Source organism: Alternaria arborescens (genome assembly GCF_004154835.1).
Source record: "Alternaria arborescens strain FERA 675 chromosome Unknown contig_28, whole genome shotgun sequence".
In the NCBI taxonomy this organism is placed as follows: Eukaryota; Fungi; Ascomycota; class Dothideomycetes; order Pleosporales; family Pleosporaceae; genus Alternaria; species Alternaria arborescens.
Genome location: NW_021167883.1, coordinates 138,480 through 165,183, shown reverse-complemented (window position 1 = coordinate 165,183; position 26,704 = coordinate 138,480). Strand labels below are relative to the sequence as shown.

General features: G+C 52.1%; 10 protein-coding genes across 10 annotated transcripts; 5 read left to right on the top strand and 5 right to left on the bottom strand.

Annotated features, from left to right (window-relative positions):
- Positions 1 to 89: 89 nt before the first annotated feature.
- Positions 90 to 842, bottom strand: AA0111_g9610 (hypothetical protein; the record flags this gene model as incomplete). Its single annotated transcript, XM_028656188.1, has 2 exons — positions 90 to 713; positions 771 to 842. The coding sequence occupies 2 exons, from the start codon at positions 840 to 842 to the stop codon at positions 90 to 92; spliced, it is 696 nt and encodes a 231-aa protein (XP_028502817.1).
- A 1,387-nt stretch (positions 843 to 2,229) lies between these two features.
- On the top strand, positions 2,230 to 4,162 carry AA0111_g9609 (hypothetical protein; the record flags this gene model as incomplete). The annotated part of the gene is made up of 3 exons (XM_028656186.1): positions 2,230 to 2,379; positions 2,472 to 3,372; positions 3,426 to 4,162. The coding sequence occupies 3 exons, from the start codon at positions 2,230 to 2,232 to the stop codon at positions 4,160 to 4,162; spliced, it is 1,788 nt and encodes a 595-aa protein (XP_028502787.1).
- Positions 4,163 to 4,650: 488 nt separating this feature from the next.
- On the bottom strand, positions 4,651 to 7,269 carry AA0111_g9608 (hypothetical protein; the record flags this gene model as incomplete). Its single annotated transcript, XM_028656185.1, has 1 exon — positions 4,651 to 7,269. One exon carries the CDS (start codon positions 7,267 to 7,269, stop codon positions 4,651 to 4,653), a length of 2,619 nt encoding a protein of 872 aa, XP_028502788.1.
- Positions 7,270 to 7,669: 400 nt separating this feature from the next.
- On the top strand, positions 7,670 to 7,921 carry AA0111_g9607 (hypothetical protein; the record flags this gene model as incomplete). The annotated part of the gene is made up of 1 exon (XM_028656184.1): positions 7,670 to 7,921. One exon carries the CDS (start codon positions 7,670 to 7,672, stop codon positions 7,919 to 7,921), a length of 252 nt encoding a protein of 83 aa, XP_028502824.1.
- A 19-nt stretch (positions 7,922 to 7,940) lies between these two features.
- AA0111_g9606 (hypothetical protein) lies at positions 7,941 to 11,420 on the bottom strand (the record flags this gene model as incomplete). The annotated part of the gene is made up of 5 exons (XM_028656183.1): positions 7,941 to 8,571; positions 8,629 to 8,737; positions 8,805 to 9,302; positions 9,366 to 11,291; positions 11,339 to 11,420. 5 exons carry the CDS (start codon positions 11,418 to 11,420, stop codon positions 7,941 to 7,943), a joined length of 3,246 nt encoding a protein of 1,081 aa, XP_028502751.1.
- Positions 11,421 to 13,070: 1,650 nt separating this feature from the next.
- On the bottom strand, positions 13,071 to 15,374 carry AA0111_g9605 (Plasma membrane fusion protein; the record flags this gene model as incomplete). Its single annotated transcript, XM_028656182.1, has 1 exon — positions 13,071 to 15,374. The coding sequence occupies one exon, from the start codon at positions 15,372 to 15,374 to the stop codon at positions 13,071 to 13,073; it is 2,304 nt and encodes a 767-aa protein (XP_028502804.1).
- Positions 15,375 to 18,685: 3,311 nt separating this feature from the next.
- Positions 18,686 to 19,705, top strand: AA0111_g9604 (hypothetical protein; the record flags this gene model as incomplete). Its single annotated transcript, XM_028656181.1, has 1 exon — positions 18,686 to 19,705. One exon carries the CDS (start codon positions 18,686 to 18,688, stop codon positions 19,703 to 19,705), a length of 1,020 nt encoding a protein of 339 aa, XP_028502805.1.
- A 1,589-nt stretch (positions 19,706 to 21,294) lies between these two features.
- AA0111_g9603 (hypothetical protein) lies at positions 21,295 to 22,021 on the bottom strand (the record flags this gene model as incomplete). The annotated part of the gene is made up of 2 exons (XM_028656180.1): positions 21,295 to 21,706; positions 21,816 to 22,021. The coding sequence occupies 2 exons, from the start codon at positions 22,019 to 22,021 to the stop codon at positions 21,295 to 21,297; spliced, it is 618 nt and encodes a 205-aa protein (XP_028502806.1).
- Positions 22,022 to 24,284: 2,263 nt separating this feature from the next.
- On the top strand, positions 24,285 to 25,040 carry AA0111_g9602 (hypothetical protein; the record flags this gene model as incomplete). Its single annotated transcript, XM_028656179.1, has 1 exon — positions 24,285 to 25,040. One exon carries the CDS (start codon positions 24,285 to 24,287, stop codon positions 25,038 to 25,040), a length of 756 nt encoding a protein of 251 aa, XP_028502807.1.
- Positions 25,041 to 26,228: 1,188 nt separating this feature from the next.
- AA0111_g9601 (hypothetical protein) lies at positions 26,229 to 26,651 on the top strand (the record flags this gene model as incomplete). The annotated part of the gene is made up of 1 exon (XM_028656178.1): positions 26,229 to 26,651. The coding sequence occupies one exon, from the start codon at positions 26,229 to 26,231 to the stop codon at positions 26,649 to 26,651; it is 423 nt and encodes a 140-aa protein (XP_028502825.1).
- Positions 26,652 to 26,704: the final 53 nt, after the last annotated feature.

Sequence of the window (26,704 nt, the reverse complement as noted above, 5' to 3'; positions counted from 1 at the left end):
GTATATACTTTCAGTGCTCTTGATAGATCAACATCCCAGCTATTCGAATACATATATAAATTAGCCCCATACTATGTAAATATCGCCACCTACCAGGGCAGCTCCTCTCCGCTCCGATGGAAGAACATCCCTGTACTTTCCATCCCCTTCTTACTCAGCACATCCCATAAACCCTCCGCCGCTACCTCCGGCTCCACCGCGCCTGGCACATCTTCCTCCTTATGTCTAGCATCCAACGCTGTCTTAACAATTCCCGGGTGCAACACAAGTACCGCCACACCCTCGTCTTTCAGATCCACACTCGCGCTCTTGAAAAGGCTATTTACGGCCGCTTTACTCGCGCGGTATGCGTATTGGCCACCGGAGCTGTTATCCGCCATGCTGCCTACGCGACTTGAAACCACGGCAAGCTTTGGAGACGAGGACTTGCGGATGTTGGGAAGCAGGGCTTGCGTTAGTAAGATCGGGCCGAAGGTGTTTACGGAGAAGGTGTTCTGGAGAGTGGAGAGAGAGACTGTTGTGAGGCTGTCTGAGGAGGGTGGGGACATGACGCCTGCGACATGAAGGAGGAGGTCGATAGATGTGTCATGTGTGATGGATTGGGCGAAAGCGTTTATGGATTCCGACGAAGAGATATCGAGTTGATGGGTAAAGCAGTTTAGAGATTTGATGACCGGGCCGAGGGTTTTGTCTACCGCTATCACTTTGTAGTCCTATGTTGGCATGTCAGGGTATTTGCAATAGAGTAGATTCTAGGAATCATCGCCTACCTCTCTAATGAGAATTTTGGCAAGGGCATTTCCGATGCCGGAATTTGCACCCGTGATTACTGCTGTGGGCATATTGGAAGATGGAAGGTCAGGTAGACTGAGCTCAGTAATTATGGCTTTGAGAACATACAATGGTATCTGATGTATTAACTTTTGGCAAGTAGCCGACATGATCAATGTTGTTATACATGTAGATGACCAATGACCAATGACCAATGACCTATGACGTCGATGACGTCCATCTTACAAAGCAGAGAACTTACTATCATGCTTGTGTCCACTAACTTGGGGTTATTCGATAGAAGTACAACATGGTAGAGACGCTTTCAAGGGAATACTCAATCTCCCAAGTAGGCAATTACATTCACGACCCATGTTGCGCGTTTCGTTGAGAGCTTCCGCTGTCATCGAGACGCACCTAGATCGTGTTTGGACACCTCACATACAATATCCAAACTGGGAAATTACTAAAACTTTGTGAGCAGTATCAACGGCATCAACGTGATTTACGAAGGCAGTACCGCGTTAGCCTAAGTAGTCAGAGGCCACGGCACCATCACGACCAGCAACGTCACCGGCGTCACCTTCGCTACCTTTGCAACCGTCGGCAGCATAGTCATATCCCTGAAGTATAAGGAGAAAGATATTCGCTAGTAGCATCGTCGTCGTCAGCGTCGCCTTTGACAAACCGACGTGAGAAAATAGCGGCACAGCCGATAGAAGATGCGCAGTTGGAAAGATTTGTGGAGAATATCAAGGGTTAAGACAAGCATGCTGGCGGATCGTTCTATCTGCATACTTTCTTCCTGCATTCAAAGTTTGGTTGACCGAAAAAGCACTCAGTTTCTGCTACCCCTCATCATCGGCTTTGACCAGAACCCCACACTTGTGAGGTTCTTCAAATGAGTCCATCCGTGTCAAGTACGTGTGCGCTGCGAGTAGTTCAGTCGTATGGGCAAGAGAGACGGCGATCATATTTCAGCTGTGTGGTCGAAATGTGGTTGCGGGAAAAACTAAGCCTGGATAGGTTCGCGAAAGAGATGATAATCACGCAAACATACAAACACAGGCATTGGGCATTCTTAGCCTCTGCTCATCAGAATGCTTTTTCGGCTGTGATTCACGCAAGCTGTCCAACGATACGAACGCGATAGCAGCGGACCGCTCCACTAGGTCGTACACGTGCGGGCGATCCCGAGCAACTCCACACAGACTACAGTCTAGCCATCTCCATGCTCGCATGGAATACCTAAGCCGCCTTCTTAGCAGCGACGATACTCACATGCAAGACTACGTGATGTTGCAGAAAAACGAAACGATGCACGAAAAAACAATGCCTACCTAGGTAGACCGTTGTAACGGATACAGCTGGACGATGTATAAAGAGCAGCCGCTCAGTACACTATTGATACCTCACCCACACTTCGACCAAGGATTTCTTATATTCGAGGTTGAAAAGATGCTTGGCTCTACGGTCTTACTCCTGGCTGCATCATTGGCTCTGCCAATTGATGCCCGACGGGTATCACGACTAACAGTGGACTCTACTCCCACGCTAACCCTTCCATGGGGAACATGGGAAGGACAGCCGTACGGCGTATATGAAGAGGTAAATCGAGCATCGCCCCGATATCTAGAATGTGAGTGAACAATCTGGACTAACGATCTCTTGCCTGGATAATATAGACAACTATTTTCAAGAACGTCCGTTTCGGTCAAGCTCCTGTCGGTGACTTGCGCTTCGCAGCACCAAAGTACCCTGAAGCAATCGAAGACCCCAAACAAGTTCAAGACAACACCTATGGGCCGAGCTGTATTCAAGCCAAAATACCCAAGGAGAACGTGACTGTAGAACCTACAGACGATAGTAGCACCCAAGCAGAGGACTGCCTGTTCCTCGATGTGTATGTTCCCTCGTGGGCTCTGGAGCCAGATTCAGGCGTAGACAAGGATCCGCTTCCCGTTATCGTATGGATCTATGGAGGGGCATACATTTTCGGCTCGAAGGATCTCGCTTTTAATACAACAGGTGGTCTTTTCCAAGCTTACGACGGTCAAGGCATCAGTGACGTGGCTGACCAGGGCGTCATCTGGGTGACCGGGAACTACAGGATGGGAGCGTTTGGCTTCTTGGCTGGCTCCACTATGGAAGAAGAAGCACAACCCAATGCTGGACTGCACGACCAGCGCCTTCTCTTAGATTGGGTTCAACGATACATTGGTCAGGTGGGTGGAAATAAGAACGCCGTGAGCGCATGGGGCTTGTCTGCTGGCGCAGGATCCATCCTCCACCACCTGACCGCGTATGGCGGGAGTGGGAAAGGGAAAACACCGCTGTTTCATCGGGCTGTTATGTGGAGCCCTGCATTCCAGTGGGGTTATGATCGTGCTGGAGCCTTGGAAGATACCTTTCACAAGTTCGCGGACCAGGTCGAGTGTTCTTCAAAGGCGCTTGACTGTCTCCGGAAGGCCAGCACGGACGACTTGACTAAAGCCAACCAAAACATCACTAGCGAGGCTTTGAAACTAGGCATGTTTCCATTTGGTCCGGCCGTGGATGGAGATCTTGTGCCAGAGCTCCCAGCTGCTCTGTTGAGCAAAGGTATGTCGTGCTCGAAGATGATGTTTGCTACTCGGGATATTAACCTTGGCTAGGAAAACACACCAGCTGCAGTTCGATCATTGTGTCTCACGACCACGACGAAGTCAGCCTATTCCTTGCGAAATGGGTTGATACAGAAGACGAGTTCAGCGAGTTTCTAACTTATGCCTTTCCCGGTGCCGCGCTTGCCAATATTCGGGATCGAATCGAGAAGCAATATCCAGCCAAATTTTTCGACTCCCAGCAGAAGATGCGCATGAGAAAAGTGTTGCGCGACTCGACCTTTGTCTGCAACACGCGTCAGATCTACAACGCTTTCCACAACGACTCTACTGTCTACACCGCGAGGTTCGATATGCCTCCTGCACAGCACGGCTTCGATATGTTCGCCCTGATTTGGCACCGCGGAGTCGACGTAAGCGAGTTGCTCAAGAACGCATCGGACAAGATTCCCGACCTCTTGTTCGTCTTGTTTGATCAATTCTGGCCACATTTTGCCCCAAGATTCCAAGCTTACTTCGCAGGACACGCCATTGCTGGCGATCCCAACTGGCTAGGTCGGCGCGGATTGAATTGGGAGCCTACAGTTGATGACGGCAACGAGCTAACAAATTCATTGAAAATGGGGTTATATACGAGTCATGATCATCCTCTCTTCAATTCGGGCAGGGATGCGCAGAACTCAATGGAGAATTGTGCTTTCTGGGATGAGATTGCCAAGGATATCTCAGCACTCGAGAAGAAGTCTGCACCGCTGGTCAGCTTCAGAGAACAGCTTGAGCTACGTTGAAGAATGGAGTAAGGGACATGTATATGAGCAAGCGGAGATACAGCAAGGCTTGTGATAAATTATTTTGCAAGAAACCCACCTTAGACTTACATCATCCCTAACCAACATCACCTCTAATTCTACTTCTTCTCCTGTCTTCTTCTTGCTTTTCGTCACTACTCCTTGCCCATCTATCACCCACCTCCATGTTGCCTCTTGACTTCCTCGAATTATCACCATGTCTCTACACTATGGTTGGATCGACCATCGAAGTCTACACAGATAGTTGGCTTTGCAGAATAGCTCCGACTACATCAAAGAATAGAGTAAGATGTAAGCACACAAACAGACATGGATAGCAACAACACATTTCATGAGATATATTGCGAAGAGAAGTGTACTTCATCATCCCATAGCTAATATACTCAAACACGCCGCCACCACCACTAGCACATCAACGACACCTACTTTCCTTTTCTTCATCTTCCCTGCCCTGCCCTTCTCCTCTTCTACGCACCAACACCTGGAACGGAAACACCACCAGCAGCGAGATTAAGCCCTCTACTCCTCGGCCCCACAAAACCTTGTCTCTGTCTGCCCGTCCTACCCCTACCCAACCAATTATACTTGAGCTCCTTGCTCAACCTACTAATCTTGTCCTGCGCATCATCGCTCGACTGCAACGAGACGAGGACAGACACGCACTGCAGCATTCTGCCCACAGTCTCCGTCACTTTTGTGCTATCCATGGGGGTCTGGCGCAAGCTCGAAGGGGCATTGTTGTGGTTTGAAGAAGAATGGGAGGTGGTGGGTGGGGGGTGCAAGTGCGAGATGGTAGGATGTAGGGGGTTGAGTTGGTAAGGGTTCGAGGTGGGGGGATGTTGTGATGGGTTGGAGGAAAAGGAACCAGCCGACGTGTTACTCGTCGCTCTGCTGCGTGTGCTGGCGGCAAAAGTCGAACTCGTGATACTCGTCGTACTCTCCAGATAGCCCCCTGAGCTCTGCGATGTCGAGTTGAGACTGCCCATGGCCATGTCGCCGCTGCTACTTCCAGCTGTACCCGGCCTCTGTTGCTGCTGCTGCTGCTGCTGTCCACTCATAACGCCATCTGGAATCGGACTCGGGCTTTCCAACCCTGCATTCAAATTCTCCAAACTCAGTCTTGAGAAGATGGCCATGAGCGCTTCATAACGTGGTAGTATCACAATATCCCTAAACATCAACAGCGTTATTCTCCTCACTTCCAACTCCCCGAGTATCGGTATATTCCTATGTTCAGGACTCTTGGTATTCATTTCGTCTGGCAACATGACACCCCAGAACTCTGCCGCTTGGGCACTTGTCATTATGCCTGAGCCTCGGAACTCCAAGTCTAGCGGTAGGAAAACAGCTTGCAAAAAAGGTAGGATGGTAGTGAAGACCACGAGCCACATTTCTACCAAATGAGGGATAAGCCGATCGTCAGGAACATGACGTAGTGTTTGGTCTAAAGAGCCGAAACCCGTTTGGAGGAGCTCATTCAAATCCTCAATGAGAATTATGGGGGATCGTTTGTGGATGCAGCGTTTGATGTGGACGGTGACTAAAGCGTTGAAGTCTTCGACTGGCGGCCGGGGGTCTTCGCCCTCAAATATCAATAATACCCTTGCTTTTAACAGTGGCCAGGCGTCATCGGGTGACAGGCCGTTGATGCCAAATGAACTCCCCAGATGCAGCATCTCTGTTGTATGAGATATTGTTTGACCGGGTGTCGCCATATTCGGTGTCGTCGTTATACTGCTAGAAAGACTCGGCCATTCTGACCGTTCGGTACTAAACGACTGGTTCCGTTCTCGGTACGGAGGTTCCAGCTGAGCGTCAAGGAACGCAGCGGCCTTTTCTTCCTTTTTTGCTCGCCGCAAATGCCGGCCACCGTGTCTGAGATCCAAGCCCGTCACCGAGTTCGCAAACGAGCTTGAATGTCCTGGCGATGACGGCGCGAAGGAATACAGCGGCTCGGGAGCGCTAGGGTTTGTTGGTTTAGAATTACTACTCGCAGAGGATAATGGGAGAGCAAAGCCATCTTGATCCTTCAGTTTGTGCTTCTGCCGCGATAAAAAGTGGTGTTTATGCTTCTCTTCCTTCTTCTCTGGTAGGGAATCGTTGCGTGGGGGTACTAGTGTAGACGTCGATGCGTTGGCGGACGAATACAAAGAAGCGTTACTGCTGTTGGTTCCCGAGTCAACTAAACTCGTCGTCGAGCCTGCCATCATCATGCGATTCAGCGCCTGCGAGCTATGAATGCCGATACCAATCTTCCCTGGCGACGGCAATGCCTGGTCTTTGCCGCTCAGCATATTGTCCACCTTGATGTTCTTGGGCTTGGACGAGAACAGCTTCCCGCCTAGCCTGCTCTTCCCCTCCTTCGGTCTCTGCAGTTGCGGCAGCTCGGGCGTCGACGAGGCTGGCTTAGGCGATGCGTGTGGCTGCTGTTGCTGTTGCTGTTGTTGCTGTCCTTCAATGCCAGGCGAGTTCAGCGGACTGCGAGGAAACGCGGCGTTGGCAGCACTCGTTGCAGCCATCCTGCCTCCCATGACGCCATTCGAATATGTCATGCCGTTTGTCCTAAACGTGACCTGGGAATTAGCAGGCATGGGCGGCGGACTCATGGGCTGGCCGCGTCCAGTAGGCGCAGCTTCACTCGGAGCTGGTATGGTGGTGGAGCGCTTGCGATTGTGCTGAGGATTCGAGGCATAGGCGGCCTGGGCTGCAATCTGGGAAGCGGTAAGGTTTGTCTGCGAGGCCATGGTGTTGTCTCGGTCGCGTATGGAGCCCTCCTTCATGGAGCTCAAACTGGGCTCGAAATAGCCCTGGGAGCGCTGGCGTGGGCGGTGTCCTAGATGCGCGCCAATGTGGCCTGAACTCTGCGTAGCATCGCGCACAATGCCTGGACGCGGGTAGTTCTGTGCTGGAGCGGCGCGCGAGTCTGCTGATGTCGGCGACTTTGCCGACGAGGGCGAGAGTATGGCGGCGGGGAGGGGAGAGCGGCGTTGTTGCTGCAGCGTCGCCTGGGTGCCGTCCGAGTCGGAGTCGTCGAGCGATGGGCGTCGAATCGAGGGGGTGGCTGGGGGTGGTGAAGAGGGAGGCATCGTGGTCGCCGGCCTTTGTGAGACCGCGTCCGTTGCTTTTGCGACGGCCGTGTGGCTGTTTGCAGGGACAAGGTATAGAGGCGGTGGCTGAAGAGAAGGTGTATGGGTGGAGAAGTGAATATACGGGGATACGGGAAGATGGGAGAAAAAATATGCTCCTAGTCGTATTTCCTCATGGCCTGCATGAAGAAGCGTAGCATATGCAGCGCTATCCAAGCATCGAGTCGGGTCGTCAAGTCGCAGGAAGAGCTGACGTCCATGTTCATTAGATGCGCCGTTGGTTGATCGACGCATGGTGGCCGTGCTGTCTCCACCCCGGTGGTACTGGGCCGCTTGACCCCACCTCAGACTCCTCTTCCACTACAACACTACATCCAAACAAGACACCCATCACGCCAACATGCCTTCTCTAACAACAACATACACATCCCCTACCTCCTCACCACAAACCTTCACCTCCGAACTCCCCGCACTGCCATCACCACCCTCAACCACCGACCGCGTCGCATACCTCACTTCTCTGTCATCATCTCTCCGGACCCTCCAAAAAGACGTCAACGAATTCCTCACTCAAAAAATGGCCGACGACAAGGCCGCCGACGATGCAAAAGACGAGGAGACGTATGGAGAAGAAGTTGTCGATGAAGATTGAGCACTACAACTACGATTGCCTACCGCCATCCACTTCCACCCACCCCACTCGCCGACCTCCTCCCCCCTCCCACACCACCGATCCCCAGCCCCACGCTCCCCCTCATACATCCCGAATGCACCACACTGTTATCTGGAAAGACACGAATCGCACTCCCACCAAACCTCTTATGGCAAACCGCACAATGCCTATCCTCATCGATAACGACACGCCTGTTCAACCCCCCAGGCACGCTCCTACCGTACATGTCCCTCTTACTCTCTGGGCCGAGCAACACGGCCGATTCCACAGCAACCTTTTCTACGCCGCGGAGCTGCGCGACTATCCTCTCTTCGTTCAAGAGCGAGTTTGCATTTCGGATGCGTCCGAAGAAGTAGGATTCGAGGTCTTTGACAGGCAGAGTTGGGGGGATCAAATCCAGAGTAGTTGCTGCAGGCAGTCTTGCGCCATGTTTCGAGAGGAGGTCGAGAGCTGGGGGCCAGTTTGGTTGGTGCGGCGGTGGGGGTTGCAGGGAGAGGGGGAGTAGGACGTGGTAGATGGATAGCTCCGTGTCTTCGATTGAGCCTCTTGTTGCTGGAGGGGATTGGGAGTGGGACAAGTTGGGCGAGGTGGGTGTGGTGGGTGGTGCCGTGTAGACCTGGTTGCAGTATCTGTAGGTTGGCGGGTCAACTGGTTTGCTACCAAGAAAATTGGGTTAAGCGACTTACTCCTCAGCTTTTTGGTAGTCCTTCAATTGGAAGACATAGATCGCCAGGGCTTGCTTATGCGATCCCATTTTGCTCAGGACGATGGCTCGAGCTTCGTAGTAATCCGGATCTGTCACCATGTCAGTAAAGCTGTTCCTACTGTGATCTTCTTTCTCGTCGGAGATGATGATGCATACCATTCCCAGGCAACTGCTGAAACACCCTATACCGATTGTACTGCGCATTCCCCTTCTTCAGGAAAACCTCAAGCCTGTGCTTCCAATCCATCTTTTCCTCGTCGTTGTCAAACTCCCCACTTTTAAGTCTTTCCAGGAGTAGATCAACAAGTCTCTGATGAAAGTCCACGTTAAGATCGTTGAGCTCTTCGATGATATGTTCCAAGTATCTGACCGCAAGTCTTGTATCAATCTTTTGCAGAAACTCGAGGACACGGTCCCTCGGCAGCTCCTCCGCATTCTGTGTATCAGCGAGGAAGACTTCCATGCCCAACTTCGGGTCAATCCTCAGTGGCCATTCCGCGTATTCCAGGATAAGATCGATAAGCTCTGGCGGTAATGCTTGTAGATAGCCCACCGTCCTAGTCGGGCCTTGCAACTGCGGACTCACCTCTTCGTCCGCCTCGTTCTTGCCGAATTTCTCGAGAAGCTCCAGAGCTTGCCGATGCAATTTCTTGCCTAAACACACATGTACACAGTTAGTGTATGCATCACAAGCACTTGGAAAAGGACATTGCTTACCATGCAGGAAATCAATCAAATCGGCATACCGCCCCGTCTCGTACAATTTCTCCTGCACAACGTCTGGTTCGCAGAAGTTGGGGAGACGGAATAGAGAGCCTGCGACACTGGGGTTCGCAATCATGTACGCGCGAAAAAGCGTTGTGTCGACGAGCTGGGCAACGTCAAGGAGCTTGGCTTTCCAGTCTATGGGAGACGTGAGGGAGGACTCTTCGATGAAAATGTGGAAGGGTGGTTTATCAGCTTCGAGCTGACTGCCACTGGGCGTAGGGAGAGGTTCCTTCAGATTACCATCGGTGTCTATATACCGTTTGATCTGGACACGACATTGAGTAAGAAACGACTGTAGCGCGCGAACAGAGTCTTTGAACTCTTTTTCAACGGCGGCGGGTTTATCTGGCTGGGAGGAGGGGTCTGTTGGTCTCTTCCGGATGCTGGCTGTTTCCATGGTGTCGTCTTTGGCCGAGTTGGTGCGTATGGAAGCTGTGTCCGAATCGACTTTCTTGTGTCCTCCAACGCCGAAACGACCCATCATTGAGCGGCCGATGGTAGCTACAGGGGCGGGTGTGCTTTCTTCTTGTTCTTTGGCGGGCTTCTCTCCGTTGGTTTCTTCCTCGTCGGCCACGCTTCCGTCGCCCTTTACGCTTTCTTCTGGCGCTAGATTGCCAGCGATGGATCGGGGGTACATTGCGATGACGCGCTCAGGCGGTGCTTTGGCGTCGACGAAAAGTTCCATGGCTTCACGGTACTTCTTCTGGTCGAACAAGGCCTGGGCTTTCAAGATTTGTATCTCCCGAACCCTCTCCTCTTTATCGAGGAGCAGAGTGTCTTCGAGCATATTCAGCAGACTTAGCGACTCGTCGTAGCGCCCATTGGCGACGAGCTCATCAATCTGTGTTTCGTAGCTCTGCGCTCCCATCCGCCATATACATCGATCGCTCGCAACGAGGAAACCCTTCCCGGCGTGGGCTAGACTGATGTTGGGCTGCGGCACGTGAAGGAAGCTGACGTTTGGTAGTGAGATCATCTGTAGCAAGTTCAGCGTATCCGGATTCCTGACTTCCAGACTGCCCTTGGACGGTGGCAGCAGTGTGAGCATATACGGGTACGAATACGCGATTGTCTCAGGGGCAGACTGCCAGGGCACTTGTCGTTTCTCGAGGGCATTTCCGTCTGTGTCGATGAACAGGCTGTTGACGTCCTTGGCCAGCAACAATTCGCCCTCTCCAAGTCGTGTCGCGAGTGGTTTGGGCACCCAACTTCCCATGCCCATGTATCCCATGCCTGACGACGAGACAGCGCCAAAACGTGCTCCGCCCTGGCTCCCATTCTCTGCCAGCGCGCCTGGCTTGATTATGTCTTGGACCTCCTGCGTCTCGATGTCAACCATGACGAAGCCGGGATCCATGCCAGCGACAATCTTTGTCCCTGTCGCCCACGTCAGGCTCTTGACAGAAGCAATGAGCGAGATCTCCACCGCGTCGCCCGTTAACTCCATGTCCTGCCATGTCCACAGTATGATCTTCCGCTTCACCGCCACAGCCAGGTGGCTCACAATGGATGGTATGCCCGTTGAAGGATCCTTGACGATATTACTTGCCGCCGCAAAGGTAGTCGCACCCCGAGTCTTCTCTAGCTTCTCCTGCAGCTGGTACGTTTGTATATCGTGTATCGAGACATAGTTGTCCGAAAGCGAGACGAGGATATTCGCTTCTTTGATAATCGCCAGCTGTTGTATCGGTCGCCGGGAGAACTTCTCTTCTTCGCGTAGGAGATCGGCAGGTCTGGCTTTGGGTGCTGTTGGAGGCTCGCTTTCACCGTTGTGGTCGCCGTTCTGCTTGCGGTCGGCTTCTACATCCTCGATCTGGTCATTCACACGGTAGATGCGCAGAGCACCCGTGTTCAGGCCAACAAGTACACGGTCGCCTGGCTATGTTAGTACGCTTGAGATACGATGCAGTCGGTTGCTGTACCGTATGCGAGGATGGACTCGATCCTCGACTTGTCGCGCGCCTTGAGCTCGACAATGGGCCGGGCAGTAAAGGCAGAGAGCATTGTGGCTATTGCGTCGACTTGGATATCATTTGGGCATGGTCGAGTCGCTATGCGACGGCTGCTGTGCCAAAGGGAAGCTCCATGGGTGTTGGCATGCGCCTGGAGCTCGGCGGTCCATCGTCATTGCCGCGGAGCTTTGGCCAGGGTCCAGCCACGTGCGCCACCCTAAGGCTTCCATAGTTACGTGCTTCCACTATCAAACACACGAGTCGTCAGTCACGTTGGGCGTCGTCGTCTCGAGATCAGATGCTGTGCATTGATAATCTATCTAATCTACCTAAGGTGCTCGCCCGATTAATAGGCACTTCGAGCGAGTAACAGAATGAGAGTGGGTGTTGCTGGATGAGCGAGTGGGACTAACTTCAAACATACATGACTGTGCAATACAGGATAAGGGAAGATAGTTGAATTTTTACCGGTGGCCCATCATGCGTTGTATCTCGGCAGGGCCATCTCCCTCATTTTCACACCCACTGACACACCACTCGAGTGGGTTCAAGCTTCTTTCGGGCCATCCAGCACCACCTCCTTCTCAGAAACGACTGGAATAACAAGTCCCGGGCGCAAAGCGCCTCACAGGATCAACTCAGGCGGCGGTTCTCTTCAGAGGAAAAGAACACAGCAAAAACCAACCCTTCATCCAAAGGGGACGAGGATGCTTCACCCGTACAAACAAACACAAAAATGTCGGCTTTCAACGTCAACATATCTTCCTTGTCTCCTCCCAACGCTCCTCGCATAATATTGGAAGGAAAGGAAAACAGGAGGAAAGCACAACGCTTGTTACCAATCAGCACATCAACCTCTCCACTTTCTACAGAAGTAGGAGAGGTGTGGCGAATGAGCGAGTCATATCCAACATATTGCCGGTTCATAACCCGCAACACAACACCACCCCCATTGCGGCCTTGAGCTCATGATCATTATGCACACCAAGAGGTCGCCTATGCAGCGCGCCAAGCGGGCAAGCCAACGGCGAGGCGGGGTGCGGCGGCGATACAGCGTCGAGGGGTGGAATGAAGAGCAAGGGAAACGGGGGTAGGAGGGCGGGACAGAGGATCGGGCGTAAGGGACCTCGGGGACAGACATACTCAAGGAGATATACACAGACCTCATCATTTGATGGAAAGACATCTACAGACAGACACACACCGCGTCTCGTGTAGCAGGGAGACGTGATGGAAAAGATGAGGATAGTCTGTCTGCAGAGCTTCACTGTCAAACTTGTAGCGATGAGGGGATATCAATCCAACACGCAGCCCGCAAGAGAGAGCAATGACACAAGACAAATAAACACAAAGAAAATTTACATAGTTGGAGTGTTGAAAGAAAAATGTAAAGAATCGAAACACCGACACATGCAAAAGCGGAGAAGCAAGCTTCATCAACGCAGTAAAACATGTGCCAAATTCCCTTCCCCAGAGAGCGTGTTATCGCATCATCGTGAAAGAAGGGAGAAGAAAAACTTCAAACGCAAGGTTCGGTCTGAGCAATTACGGCTCATCGCAGGTCGGTCAGGTTCGGTATAATTGTCTAGTAGTTGGGACCAGTTCGTTGACCGGTTGACGCAGAAGGGCAAGCCCGAAAAAGGTCAGGTGGTCGACGGAACTGATCTTACTTGTAATATTCGACAAAATACGGATCGAAATCTTAGATGAACGGATTCCGCTGCTGTTTTTCCTGCGGATAGGGCGACTGAGCGTATTGATTAGGGTCTGAAAAAGGACCCGAGCGGTCATCAGCCGGTGAGGGGTCAGCAAGCTGACCATGGCTACTCGTACGAAGATGTCCTGGGCGAGCGGAATCGGTCACCGCGCGTGCGCCAACTTGGCCGACCTTCTCTGTTGCGGGCGTGATTTCATCGCCGCTGTGTTCGAATGTCGAGAAGGGACGGGGTGCGAGCGTGTAAGGCGCTGCTTTATTGACGTTATAGTCGTTGGGCACGTATTGCGGCGGCGCAGTGGTGGGGTAATCGACGCTAGCTTTGGGATCGCGGTCGAGAGCAGGGTTGACGACGTAAGGGTTGAGTCCGCGTTCTGGATCATCACGGCGGAAGAGATGCGTCGAAGCGTAGACAAGGCCACCGAGGGCAATGAAGAGCCATATGAGGACTAAGGCGGTGGAGATGAGCGCTTCGGTTTGAATACCACTCATCAGCTTGTCAATAACGCGTTCGACAGCTTCGGTAATCTCGTCCTTTGCTTTGCCGTTCGGATCAGCGAGTAGTTGGCTGGCAGAGTCTGAGTCGCCTTTCTCAGCAAGGGCGCCAAGAGAGAATGTGTCGTTTGCGACGCCAGGGAACTGGACATGCGCGTGCTCTTGGACCCAAGTGAGGCCAGATTGGAAGCTAGCGATCTTCAGGCCGATCAGGCAGTTGAGAACTTCCTTGATCGGGTCGTAGAGTACGGTGCCACCGAACGTGTCGTTGAGCGTGGTGCTCATCTGATCTACGAACGCGTTGAGGGTGTCGTTGACAGCCGTCGTACTGGTGTTCACCCAGCTGAAGATGTCGTCGTTAATCTTGCTGTCCAAGTCACCGACGGCGCCGTTGACGCCGTTAGACCATGACATGGACGCATTATTGAGCGATGTAACGACTTTTCCGGCAAAGTCAGCGACTTGATCCGTGAGCTCTGGGGTCTTGTCTTCAATGGCTTTGAGCAAGAGATATTGACAAAAGCAGGCGAAAAGACCAGCGATGCCCAGAGAGATCAAGAACATCATGGGGATGGAGGTGGCATAGGCCCAGGCCCAGCGCATAACAGCTTGTCGACGAGCTGAGCCAAAGCGCCTTCCGAACCACAGGCCGATGCCAGAAGATGTTGGGCGGGACGCGAGATAGACGACGTCCATAGCCTCATGGCCCTCTCCAAAGAGAGCAGCACGTTCTTGCATCTTCCGGTAGCGGCGCATCTCCATCCACGCCATCGGAACGCAAACAAGGATGGCGGCGACAATGAGCACACCGAGAGCGATCTTGCGTGCGTTGTAAGCAAGCTCAATCAAGTCGTCAAAGAACGAATTGATAGAGTTGCCATCGGAGCAGAAGGTGAGTGCTTCCTTCTGCGGCACGGGAAGAACTGAGCGGTCGAACTCGAATGTGTCCATGCCGCGGATCAACTTCTTGACTTCCTCAAAAGGTAGGCGGATAATGGAGTCCGTAAAGTTTTGCACCTCTGCGAAAGTCGGGATGGACGAGTTGAGCTTCTGAAGACCCTCTGACATGTCAGGAGGCATCTCCAGCGCTTTGAGTTTCTTGATCTGATCGTCCAAATTGATGGTTGGCTTGTTGAATCCCGGAATATTGAAGTTGATTTTGTCCATGATGGAGTTGATGCCGTCAGAAACGGACTTGACGGCGTCGCCCATTTCGTCGGTAACGGAGTTGATGGTCTCGTCGAGTTGTTTGTTGATAGCTTCGCCAATTTCCACTGCGGCATGGAGACTGCCGCTGACAGCGAGGGTGATCAGGCAGAGGTAGGTTTGTGTCATCATATGAATGACGAAGAGGATGATCTCTTCGACACCAGTGACACTCATTTCGAGCATTTGCATGAGGCCACTGACTGCCTTCTCAACACCGGAAGCTGTCATTTCGTTGACGCCTTTGGACATGTAGTGGGGCATGGAAGCCATGGAGCTAGCAATGTTCTCAACTTGGGTGCAAGCACTGAGGGCTTCCCGACGGGCGGAAACCAGGCTTGAGTCGGTGCTTGCGATGGCGATGAGCAGTCGCACAAGGACTAGGAGCAGTAGAATCGTCCAGCGATTGATCCATATCTGTGAGAGCCTAGCTCGAAGGCCGAGGTATGGTTTGAAGTTTGGTGTCTGGTTTATTGTAGGTCGTGGTGCATCTTGCGGTGGGTAGTAGTCTCGCATCTCATGACTATCGCCAGCGGACATAGATGGAGGCACAGGTGGGAAGAGTTGCTGTTGGTTCGCGGAGGAAGCCATGGCGAAGATGTATGGCTGTGAAACGTGGTCTGGCCAGTGTATTAGAATCGGGGGTCGAAATCGGTGGTAGCTTCGTAAACAGGTGCAGTCGTAGAAGTAGGCCAGCTAGCTCATGAATGTCTCGCAGAGATAGGTTGCAACGTAGGAAAAGTATTAGGCGAGTATTGCAATGTGAAGACAATAGACAACAATAGGAAAACCCAACGCTCCGTACAATGCAATAAGAAAAGGTGATGTTGAAGCAGGCAAGGTGAAGGTGACTGAAGTGGAGAAGACGCTGTGAATATCTACTTCACAGCGACTAGGGTAAAATGAATGGATTTCACGTACCGCGAGGAAGCGAGGACCAGTTGCAGGCCTCTCCACCAGGTACCAATGATACCTCGAGAAGAGACCTGCACGACCAGATAGTTCCAGCAGGGCATACAAGATCGTGAGGCTCAAGTTAGAACACAGCGATTCTGGGAAAGGTGGTGGCCCGAATAGGCGCCCGCAGAAGTGGAGCAAGCCACTCCGGACCAGTCAGCCCGGTCAGCTGGAGAAGGCTCAAAACAAGGCGCTAGAACAGAAGGGATTGACAGCGTCTGTTATTCTGGGCCGGTTTGTCCTCGAGTGGTTGTCGCAAGTTGAGCCGGGTGTCCTTTGTTCCACGGCTTGCGCCCATTGGCATGCGATTTTCCCGCAGTCGAGCGAGGTAGGCGGATGCACTCCCTCGTGACGTGTGGGATCGTCGCAGGATGCTAAGGTTGTCGGGCGCAAGGGAACACGACCTCTGAACGTCGGTCGCTGGCAGAGGAGGTGCTCAAAGCTCCGGGAGATGCGCGACGCCGCCGTTATGTAGCAACGTCGCGCCGCACGGCTGTCTGAAAGGCCTGTGGCGCCGTCATGCCTTGATTTCTGCAGCTAGCGAAGACGTCATACCCAGTCCAGCCTTTTGCAGCCGTCAGAACAACAAACTTCACAACACCTAAGTTTCAACAGTAGTGGCTCACAAGAATGAAGTTCCATAGTAGCCCCCATAGTCAAGCTCGACGCCGTCAAACTTGAACTTGGACATGTCTGGACCGGGTATCTGTGTCAATGCGCGAGTTCTCGTATGCGTGGCTGCGGCGTAGCGCGCGCGCTGGTGTGGAGTAAGCGGCCTAACGCGTCGACCGCTGCTGTCCAATCAACCTTCCCTTCTTCTTGAGGCTCAAACACGGGTCGCCGTCGTCCCAACTTCATCCCCATTCTGTTTCGAAACATTTTCGCTGCATCAACGACAACAACGATTACCCGCTTTCCAACATCTGCAGTGACGATCGCCTGCATATATTGACACGAACATTCCCGCTTATGAACACGTCTTCCGTGTCCCACCTTCTCAGGGCTCAGAACAGCGGACTTGCCTAGACATCACATCACGACCCGCCAGCACTGCCAACAGTTTCTGCATCTCATCGTGTTCTTAGTCGTTGCTATTTCCGTCCAGCAGGTCGCTGTTTTCATGGACCCGGCCGGCGAGTTGAGAACCTGATGTTGAAAGTGCGGATTGCCTAGGTAGTAGCCTGCACTTCTGAACCAACGTTATAGCGACCCCAAAAGCCCGCATTATCGAAGTTGTAGTCTACAGATTCTATCTCCCTCTCGCCGAGATGTTTTCATTCACGAGAGTATAAGTTCTGCGATGCATGTCTCTTGGTGAGATCCGTTGTGATCAACTCGCATCCTGGGCAGTAACTTCCTCATGTCAGTCGCAGTTGATGTCTTTCGAACGTGCTTTCCTTTCATGATCTGTCGATTGGGCTACAAAACAGTCCCTCGAGTCAAATTCCTAGCTCTCTTCTTCTTTTCACGTAATCATCTTTCCGTTTCCTCCGTTCCGTCTCTTATCCATGGTTTCTGTCTGCTTGTCATTTCCTCTACAGTGCTGGTCGCTGACCGTCGTTCGTTCTCATCTATCATTCTCTGCGTTCGGATTCTCCCTTTGTTGCGAAGAGTGGTGAGGTGAACGTCCAACACGTTCCTCGTCTGTTCGCTATAAGCTTGGGCGTCACCTCTGCAGTACGCTCGTGCAGGCCGTGCTCTGTGACGATAACCTCACCTACCCCACCGACAGACAATTACCTCTTGTTTACGCACCCCACATTGCCCACTCGTTCACTGCTTTCGCGCCAAACTCTATCTGGAACCTCTTTTGCTCGGCTTTTGCATTCTCGGACGTGACGTAACTTTATTAACGAATTGCAATACAGATTGGATTCTTCCACTTTCCAAACGACCGCAGCCTTCCAGAGCCCGCTCAAATAATTTCCTTCCGTACTTCCTCTTTCCATGCAATTCGAAAATCGCGGAGCCCAAAACATCGCATACAGTTTCAAGCGTCACCGCTTTTACAACATCGTAGCGCATCATCGTCTATCCACCGCTTAATTCACTGCCGGTCGAGCAGGTGGACACGTACCTGGGGCCCTGTGACCGATATCGCACGCTTCCACTGATAGCACAATAGCTTCAATCGCACAACACGTATGTTTCTGTTCTCACTCTTCTATCATCACAAGGCAGGCCCTATGACCACTAAGACATTTGCCAGGCAGCTCTCAGCTCTACGATAAGACAGATTCATAACGCAAAACCTCTTCTAGTAAGGACATCGTTCAAAATCCTACTCAACTGAACGATTCCTTTTCTAGTAAGCTTTTACATACAAGCAGTCAACTACACCGCCCTCGCTCACTTTAAGGTCTAGCCTCCAAGCATTCTGACACCTTGTCGTGTTATTGGCTATCTCATAGACCCCGCATTTGCGAGGTCCAGATCATCATCAGGTAGGTGACAGAATTACATTGCATATCCGCTCAGCGTCCCCCGGGGGCGGTGTCGAATTAAGGAGTTTGCTATTGGTTCTCTTCGTAATGATGGAAACACACACGCTATCTATCTCACCCCGCGAACCATGTGTTCGGGCAGCAAAGTCGTATCGATCGCAATGGTGCAAGCGGTGACACGGTTGCCCCGATGTGTTCCAGCGCACTGGTAGTGAATCATTGCTAATTGATATGCATGCATAGTTGGGAAAATACACACCGTCCTGGTGCCTTACTCCCGCTTGGACCTTTACCACTGCCAACTTTTGGGTATATCAGACTTGAACATCACAGTCTCAACACTTGCCCTTCTCCACTACATCGGACAAATTTCCCGTACGTTACATACTCACGCAAAGTCGAAAAGCGCCCTTCCTTAACTTCAAGGGTGTGAACGTATTGCATAGTCTCCGCTTCCATTCTCTCAACACTCACATCAGAATTCGCTCGATGTCACCTTCGATGGCCGATCCTATCAAAGTTGCAGCCGGCGCCTCAGTCGCGACCCCTCGCAAACCTCAGTTACCTATTCCAGCGGGCGATGGAGCCACGTCTCTAAAGACCGATACTAGTGGTGACACCCTTCATGATGATGAGAGCTCTGACGTTCGCTCCAGCAGCAACAGTCTCCCAACTCCCAGCAGTCCCATCAGCCCAGCGAGCCTCAATTTCAGTAGCCTGGCTATCACCGGTGGTGGTGTCGAGCTCCGCAAGAACAGCGTAGACCGTTACAACAACCCCTTCGGGCGCATGCAGAAGCAACACAACGAGTCAAGCACCTATCGTTCCCCAGTTCGTGACTTTCGTGGCGATCGCCAGCTAGATGCTCCCTACGGCGTTCGTGGCGGAGGCTTTCGCCAGTCGCGAACCTGGGTATCTCCAGACGCGCAAGTGCAGCAGGGATTTCTTATGGTTCGCAACGCCATGCGCCGTCTATTCAGAAACTCCGACGTTGCCAAGTGGAAGCTCAGTGATTACGTTGCCCACAAGGAAGCGATGTTAGCATCGCAGGCGAGCAAGCTTGCCACCAAGGTTAAGAACAAGGAAGACGCCAGAGCTATCCTAGCTCCGATCCCAGGAGATATTCAGAAGGTCCTCAATAGATGCGGTATCGAAGGCAACTTCGAAGACGTTGGAAACTACGGTCGCGCTCTCGGTGAGCAGACTATCTGGTGCAACGACTGGCAGAATGGTAAGGATGAGATCGCGCCCTGGCCTTCCATGGCGGAGATGAAGTGGGAGGGTGATGATCGAGCCAAGACTGGTGTTGGTCGCTTCCTTCCTCTTCCCCGTGAGGAGGGTCCTCCCGGCCTCATGTGGAACCAGCTCCCTGTTATCGAGCAGTATCCCGTCGACCAGGTTTGCAAGATCCCTACCATGGAAGACGTCTACCTCCCTGTCGACTACAAGATCGAAGAAGACCACGAGTACCTCTGGAGTAAAGAGCTGGGGAAGGATATTGACGCTTTCCTTGAGTCGTAGCGACTTTCCCTCTCCTACGCACTAGACTTCCGACTACGATATGACATTCTCACTTCTACATGAAGGTCTGCAGGTCAGCTTCCATCTTTGACAACTTCCGGTTACGCATCGATTTGGCTCACGCCCAAACTTGCAATGTGACTACTAGTCATCACAACTGTCACTGACATATCTGTGGCCAAGTCGATCTTCCTTCCGGCAGAACTGGGGACGGTTTGCCGTTGTTGACTTTCTGTATGGGATTTCCTGGAGTTCCCTGCGTCTTTGACTTGCGTTTTGACGTATAGATGATCCGACACGAGCACACAGCCTTTGCGAATGCCCTCTTGCATTACCCTTTGATACCCCGACTACTGCTGCTTACGACGCTGGGTTGCACTCAAACGGAGCGGCCTCTATGGAATACGCAGCATGGATCCATGTTCACTGATGGCGTTACTTTGCTTTATTCTTCTTGAGTCATAACAAAATGGAAGCGTGGTGGAGATGCGGTCTGATGTTGGAGCTTAATGCGTTCGGTTTCATTGCTTTGGTGCGTTTTGAAGATCCCATGTCTTAGTTGCTCTCCTCCACAAAAGAAAGAAGTTCCTTCAACAGCCTTGCCATGTCTCCAGTACGTGATACCATAACCAGAACACCATCCTCCGAACATCGGCCTCGTCTCGAAGTACCATGATGATTTATGTCGTTGCTACTCAGTCTTGCAAACGCATCCGCCTAGGTCTAGGTCTACGTCCCAATATCCTTAAATCACATCGCAAAATGTTCCGACCGCCGTTTGCACTGCTGGCAGATTGCGGACAATACCGCACCAAGTACCACGGTGACGTTCCTGAGATCATGATTGCACCACCCGTCATTAGACATCGACTCCTTTTAGCCAGATTCGACCAGGTCCACATGCCACCATTTCCTCGGAGACCTTCAGCTTTCCCGGAATCGCAGTATACGTTAAACCCAAAAATGCCCTACTCTTACACAGCGATCACGCCGTAAGGCTAGGAATCGAAGCTGCAAGCTGCGCAAACTAGTTTTGTCGAATGAGTATCCATGGCGAGATCATGTGCCTGATGGTACGGTGATGATGACTACAGCCGTGGACAACGCGGCTGCTTTAGGATCTTTGGGATTTGGGATGGGATTCGAGATAGGGCTTGACATGCTGTTCGTGCTTATCTCCAATCGTGGGGTGAGGCTGACGGTAGAGATTTCGAGCTGACGTGATGACAAAGAGCGAACACTCTGCAAGAAGGAGAGGAAATATCGTATGGTTGATATCAAGCGAGCTCGCATACTTCATATACAACCCACCATGGCCACGATACAAGTTTCGCGCTTCTCCTTGCATCACGCTTCCAACCTAGACCGCACCATAGCGCCACAAGAAGTATATTCGCCTCATCGGGTGCCTTACCGCGAGGCGCCCATCATCCGCTAACCCAAACCTGGCGGCGATCATGCTTCCCTGCCAACACATCACCGCATCTTACAAGATCGATTGCACAAGGGTAATCTTCCCACCGCATACCAAACTCTTGCAACCAGATACCTCGAAGCTGACTAGACCATTTTCTCTTAACAGCCTCGCCTTACGCCACCAAATCCTTCGTCATATGTAAGATCTTGATTCCCTCCCCATTAGGACACTTGACCACATCCACTCTCCCACTCCTCACATACCCACATCTTTCGTACAATGCAACTCCACTCAATGTCGCCCCCATTTCCAACCAGGTGAAACCGTCTGTCTCACCTCTCTTCCCTTCACGCGCCCGCGCCTCACAGTACCGCATCATCATGGTACCCAGACCCCTGCGCGCATACTCTGGAGAAGTGAAAATAGCACGGATACTTGCACGGTCAATAGCCGGATCACGCTTCTCTGGCATACGCAGAGGAGAGGGTGCAGAATCTCCGCCGTACAGCGTCTTACGAAAGGACCACCCGCCACAAGCACAGATTGTGGTTGGCGAGTTGATAGGGTGAAGGATGTAGTACGTCCTGTATTCACATGATTAACTATGGTTCCTTTTGGTATCATTTGGTATCGGCTTCCCGCTCGTTGATGACGGACGCCTTATTTCCACAAATGTTGAGGTTCGGTACTTACTGGTCTGCTATCAAAACGGAATCGGGGCCAAAGAGGTAGCCTATTGAGCCATCGAGCTCGGCTCGACTGTAATAACCTTTTCCTAGGCCGCGGAGAGAAGAACCGATCATTTTCTGGAGAGCAGGTATGTCGGCGGGGGTAGCGGGTCGGAAAGTGTATTGGCGCGTTGCTTCCTGGGCTTTTGCATCGGCGATAGGATCGTGCATCTTGATGGATGGAGTTCAAGTTGTCTCTTTCTTCTTTTCCTTTAAAGTTTGGTGTAACTTTGTGTATCTTTCTTGTCTGATATTATACAGGTACCTGGGTACCATGGTCGTCGTCCTATTCGGCCCAATCATACGCTATCGTTATCGCAAGGCTTGGAGCCTCTGCTTCCCGACGGAAACCATCCCTGCTCACAAAGGTGGGCAGCTTCGTATCATCGCGGGGTCGATAACGCCTATCCATGTTTTCATCGGCCATAAATCAGAATGCGAAGGTGTACATAGTATGTGTCTTGTCGTTGCCGCGCATCTCGTAAAGTTTACTGGATGGCGCGCTTTGACCACCGGTTGATGTCATGGCCCTGAGGTCCCCGTCTTCGGTACCCTAGATCTCCTTTCTTTCGACAACGCGCCGCGTTCTTGGGGCTACGTGCAACCCAGTCGGTATGATTGGGAACTGTACAATCAAAACCATGAGGGGATTGATGCAAAGGTTGCAAGGAATTGTCTCAAGAGCAGCAACAGCAGCTTGGGTTTTGCGTTTAGGCAGAAATCGGTCTGGAGAAGCGAACGCGAGAATCGCTGTGTCCATCACAATCGACCACCTTTCCTATTCGAGTCATATTGACAAAACCTTAGGCATAGAACGACTCGTCGGCAGATGCAAGGCTGAAGTTCGAAACGATCGCGCCGCTCCATGCGAGTCATCCCGCCCTGCCGGGTGCTGCGGATGAACGAGGTTACAGAACAATCATGGGCCAGCCAATTCCTAGGATTTCAGCATTAACGTCGTACAATGACTGAGGTTGTACCTATGCTTTTTACTTCCAAGGCTTCTCGAAAAACCCGTGCACAGAAGAGTGCAAGGAATCGGTTCGTATATGCAGGCTGCATAGGCGATCAGTAAATCAGTACGTCGCGGACGGGCTATACTTGCAATGTCTGAAGCGTGCGGACAACAGACTGCCATCAGCGTAGGCGAAGTTCGCCGTACTTACTCGACCGGAGAGCATCGCGTACACCAAACACGCTTATTTATTGGAGTACCTTCGCGAACAGACTCCTCCATTGGCCAGATGTTGCGATCAAAGACATCATGGCATGGTTCCCAGGTTCGGAGATTTCCACTCACAACGGTGAACATGCGATGTTGGTGTTGCCAGTGTCTGACCATCTTTGGTGCGCTTGCTTTTTGCATCACGTCCCGAGCTGAAACGGCTAAGAGCGTCAGGCGCATGTAGTCAAAACTAAATTAGCACACGGTCCATAGCGGGACGCACCCGTCACGTCGATCAACCCTATACCACGTTGCGAATGTACGAAAGCTTATTTCCTCTCGAAAGCGTTCTTAGAGACGGGCATAATTCCCGTATACTCGTCAGTGTGGTACTGTCCAAAATGCTCCCCTTTTCCGGACTACACGCTTGCATGATATCAGGCTCGACTCTTGCATTGTTTACGATGAAGTCATTCCGTCATTTCGAGACAGCCGTTCTCTTGTCAGCTCAACTTCTTACACTGACAGGTCGTAGACAGACGTCGCTATGGCCAATGATCAGCAATGTTGTCTACAACATACCGAGGCACGGCAGGCACGTTGCGGACGCACTAGGAACACCCTCGCGCGAGTCGCTGCCCTGTAGCAGGATCAGCCAGGGTAGCCAAAAAGTAAGGTCCAAGCGCATTGACGGTGAGAGTGTTTTTTCGGTAGTCGGATCACCTTCAGGTCCTAAGTGGCTAATTCCGTACGTTGTTTGGGGCGCAGAGGCTCAACGATGGACTACTATCCCTCCATACCCCATCTCCACCATACCTCTTGGAGAACGCAACCAACTTGGCATCGCTTGGTAGCAGTTCCATGACACTGGACTTCCCTCCTGGCAATACATCGATACGAAATGGACCAATCGTATCTCTAGTTGACGAATACCTTCCTCGGCTGCTCTCTCAGTTGGCGGTTGTTTCCGCTTGATCAATGAGTCCAATGATACCTTGGCAGCGTCTTGGGCAATGCCCTTGCTCGCATACCTGATCATCGTCATGGCTAGACGAGCTTGGTTCCAAGTCTGGCCGAACGACATAGGATTATAAGAAGGTAGGACGCCAGCCTCAGTTGAAAATCATCAGTCAACACTGTCACCAACACTACAGGCCCGGTGCTTACATTCGCTACTATCTTCTTCGCTTCTTCACATTATTGTCAATATCAGACATACTTTCCACCACACTTTCAACAAACAACACTACATTTTCAACAAACAACACCATGCACGCCCAATCCATCCTCATTGCTGCCCTTGCTGGCTTTGCCGCTGCCGCCCCTCTGGAAAGCCGCCAGCTCTTCGGTGGCACCGGTTCCAGCTCGAGTGAGTTCAGCCGAGGTGGATGCAGAGATATTCTCTTCGCATTCGCCCGTGGCTCCACCGAGATCGGCAACATGGGAACCGTAGTCGGTCCTCCTACCTCTGACGGCCTCAAGAAAGAGTTCGGTCAAGATGCAGTGGCCACTGAAGGCATTCCCTACGCCGCCTCAATCGGCACCAACGTCCTCCCCGGCGGCACCGACACACGCTCCAAGAACCTCCTCAAGGACACTCTTAACAGCATGGCCCAGAAGTGCCCAGACTCCGTTATCGTATCCTCGGGCTACAGTCAAGGTGCTGCTGTCAACCACCGCGCTATCGAGGAGCTCGACGCTGCTGTCATGGACCAAATCGCTGGTGTTGTTACCTACGGTGACACACAGAAGCTTCAGGACCGCGACCAAATCCCCAACTTCCCCAAGGAGAAGGTCAAGATCATCTGCCAGCCTGGTGACGCCGTCTGCCTGGGTACGCTGAGCGTCTTGCCTGCTCACTTGACATACGGTGTTAGGGCGAACGAGGGTGTTGAATTCTTGGTCCAGCAGATCAAGGGTGCGCAGGCAAAGATTAAGGCTAGAAATGCGAAGCGCGAGGCTGAGAAGGCGGCCGCCGCTGTTGAGGATGTTGTCAAGCGCGTTGCTAAGGAGATTGCGGCATAAGTCGAGTCTTTCGGTTTGGGTGCGATATCTGGATACTTGTGTGGCTGGATCACTTTGTTCTTATCCGGTCGCATGGGAATCTCATGACCTTTGTTTCTTTACTCTCTTTCACACTCTTTGGTTACGTGTTTTACATCTTACGAATTTATCGAAATGGGCCCAATACGTACCTCGTGCATCGTGCGTTCCATTAATAAGTGATTTTTGTTCTTGAGTTTCCACGGCGGCAAGAAACCTAGTCCACAGGAAACGCAAAGGACTTGTCCGACGATGGTCTAAGGGCTTCGGTTACATTTGCCTGAACTTGACTATTTCCTGAATTGGCAACTACTGATAAGGTGTTGATTGCACCCCCATCAACTGCGCTGCGCTTCCCCGACCAGGCCCCACGGTAGGCACCCCACCCCGCCTCGGATGAATCGCCGTAGCAACTTTGGGCGTCGATCTTAGGCAGATAGCTTCTTCCAGGCTTAATGGACGACAGAGAGGATATGCGTATCTATTTCATGAAGCTTACAGCACATTTCCCCGGACTGTTGTCCAACCCCCACTCGCCGTTCTCCCTTAAGCATTAGGAGCACAACGACTAACGCCCAGTGCATTTAACACTGCAAATAGGAAAGCACGTCAGCAGCAAAGGTCTCTGTCCATACTCATGCAGACAGAAAAAACCATGGTATCAGAAGCCAATGCTAAATTCTCTATCAAACCAAACTGCTGCTGCTCGCTTCTACCCCGCTGTCCAGTCGTAAGTTTCCGTGGTCACGCCGCACGGCGTGCCTGCTAGCCTTGTACACGTGTCAGAGATGGAGTAGAGTAGGGAACTGCCGTTGCACAAGGCATGACCATATATTGAATACTTTCGTCAGCCATTCACATCGAGCCCCGTTACACCATCACGCAGTGAGCTGGAAGCGGCCTTCAGAAGCACCCGGTAGACGACCGAGTCACCAATCAACATGTTACACTACGTTTCATAGTATGAGGAATGATTGGAGCGAGACTAGGCAGTCTTACTACGGTGAAGTTACGCAGTAGTTCGCGGATCGTCATTCGCTGAGCAAGTAGCTGTTCTAACTAACAGAGCATACAAACCATTTTACGTTCAGCACATCAAGACAACTTACTTTACCACTCCTCAATAAGCCTACGCTATCTACCCCCTCCGTGAACGTCAACACCACCAATATGCCTTCCTCCCCACCTCCATCTCCAGAAGAAGCTGCTCGTCGCCAAAACGAGGCCCGCGCCGCCGTAACCGCATCCCTGCTCTCCGTCGGCGCCAGCGTTGACAATGAAATGCGCACGCGAACAGCGGACCTACACGCCAATTCGGCTGCTATATCAAAGCAGGAAAAGGAGCTGGCGAAGCAGACGGCGGCGCTCGCGAAACAAACGGCTGAGTGGGATAAGTTGCTACAAGGGGGCACAAAGAAGTTGAATGAGGTGGGGGATATTCAGAATTGGGCGGAGATGATTGAGAGGGACCTGTTGGTGCTGGAGGAGACTGTCAGGTTGGTTGATGATGGGAAGGCAGAGGATAGGAGGAATGGGGGTGGGGAGAGGAGGGAAGAGAATGCGAGTGGGACGAGTGGGTGGTTTCGCAGGTAGGCTTGGGAGGTGTCATTGTGTTTTGCTGGTCTGGGGTGATTGATCGAGCTGTT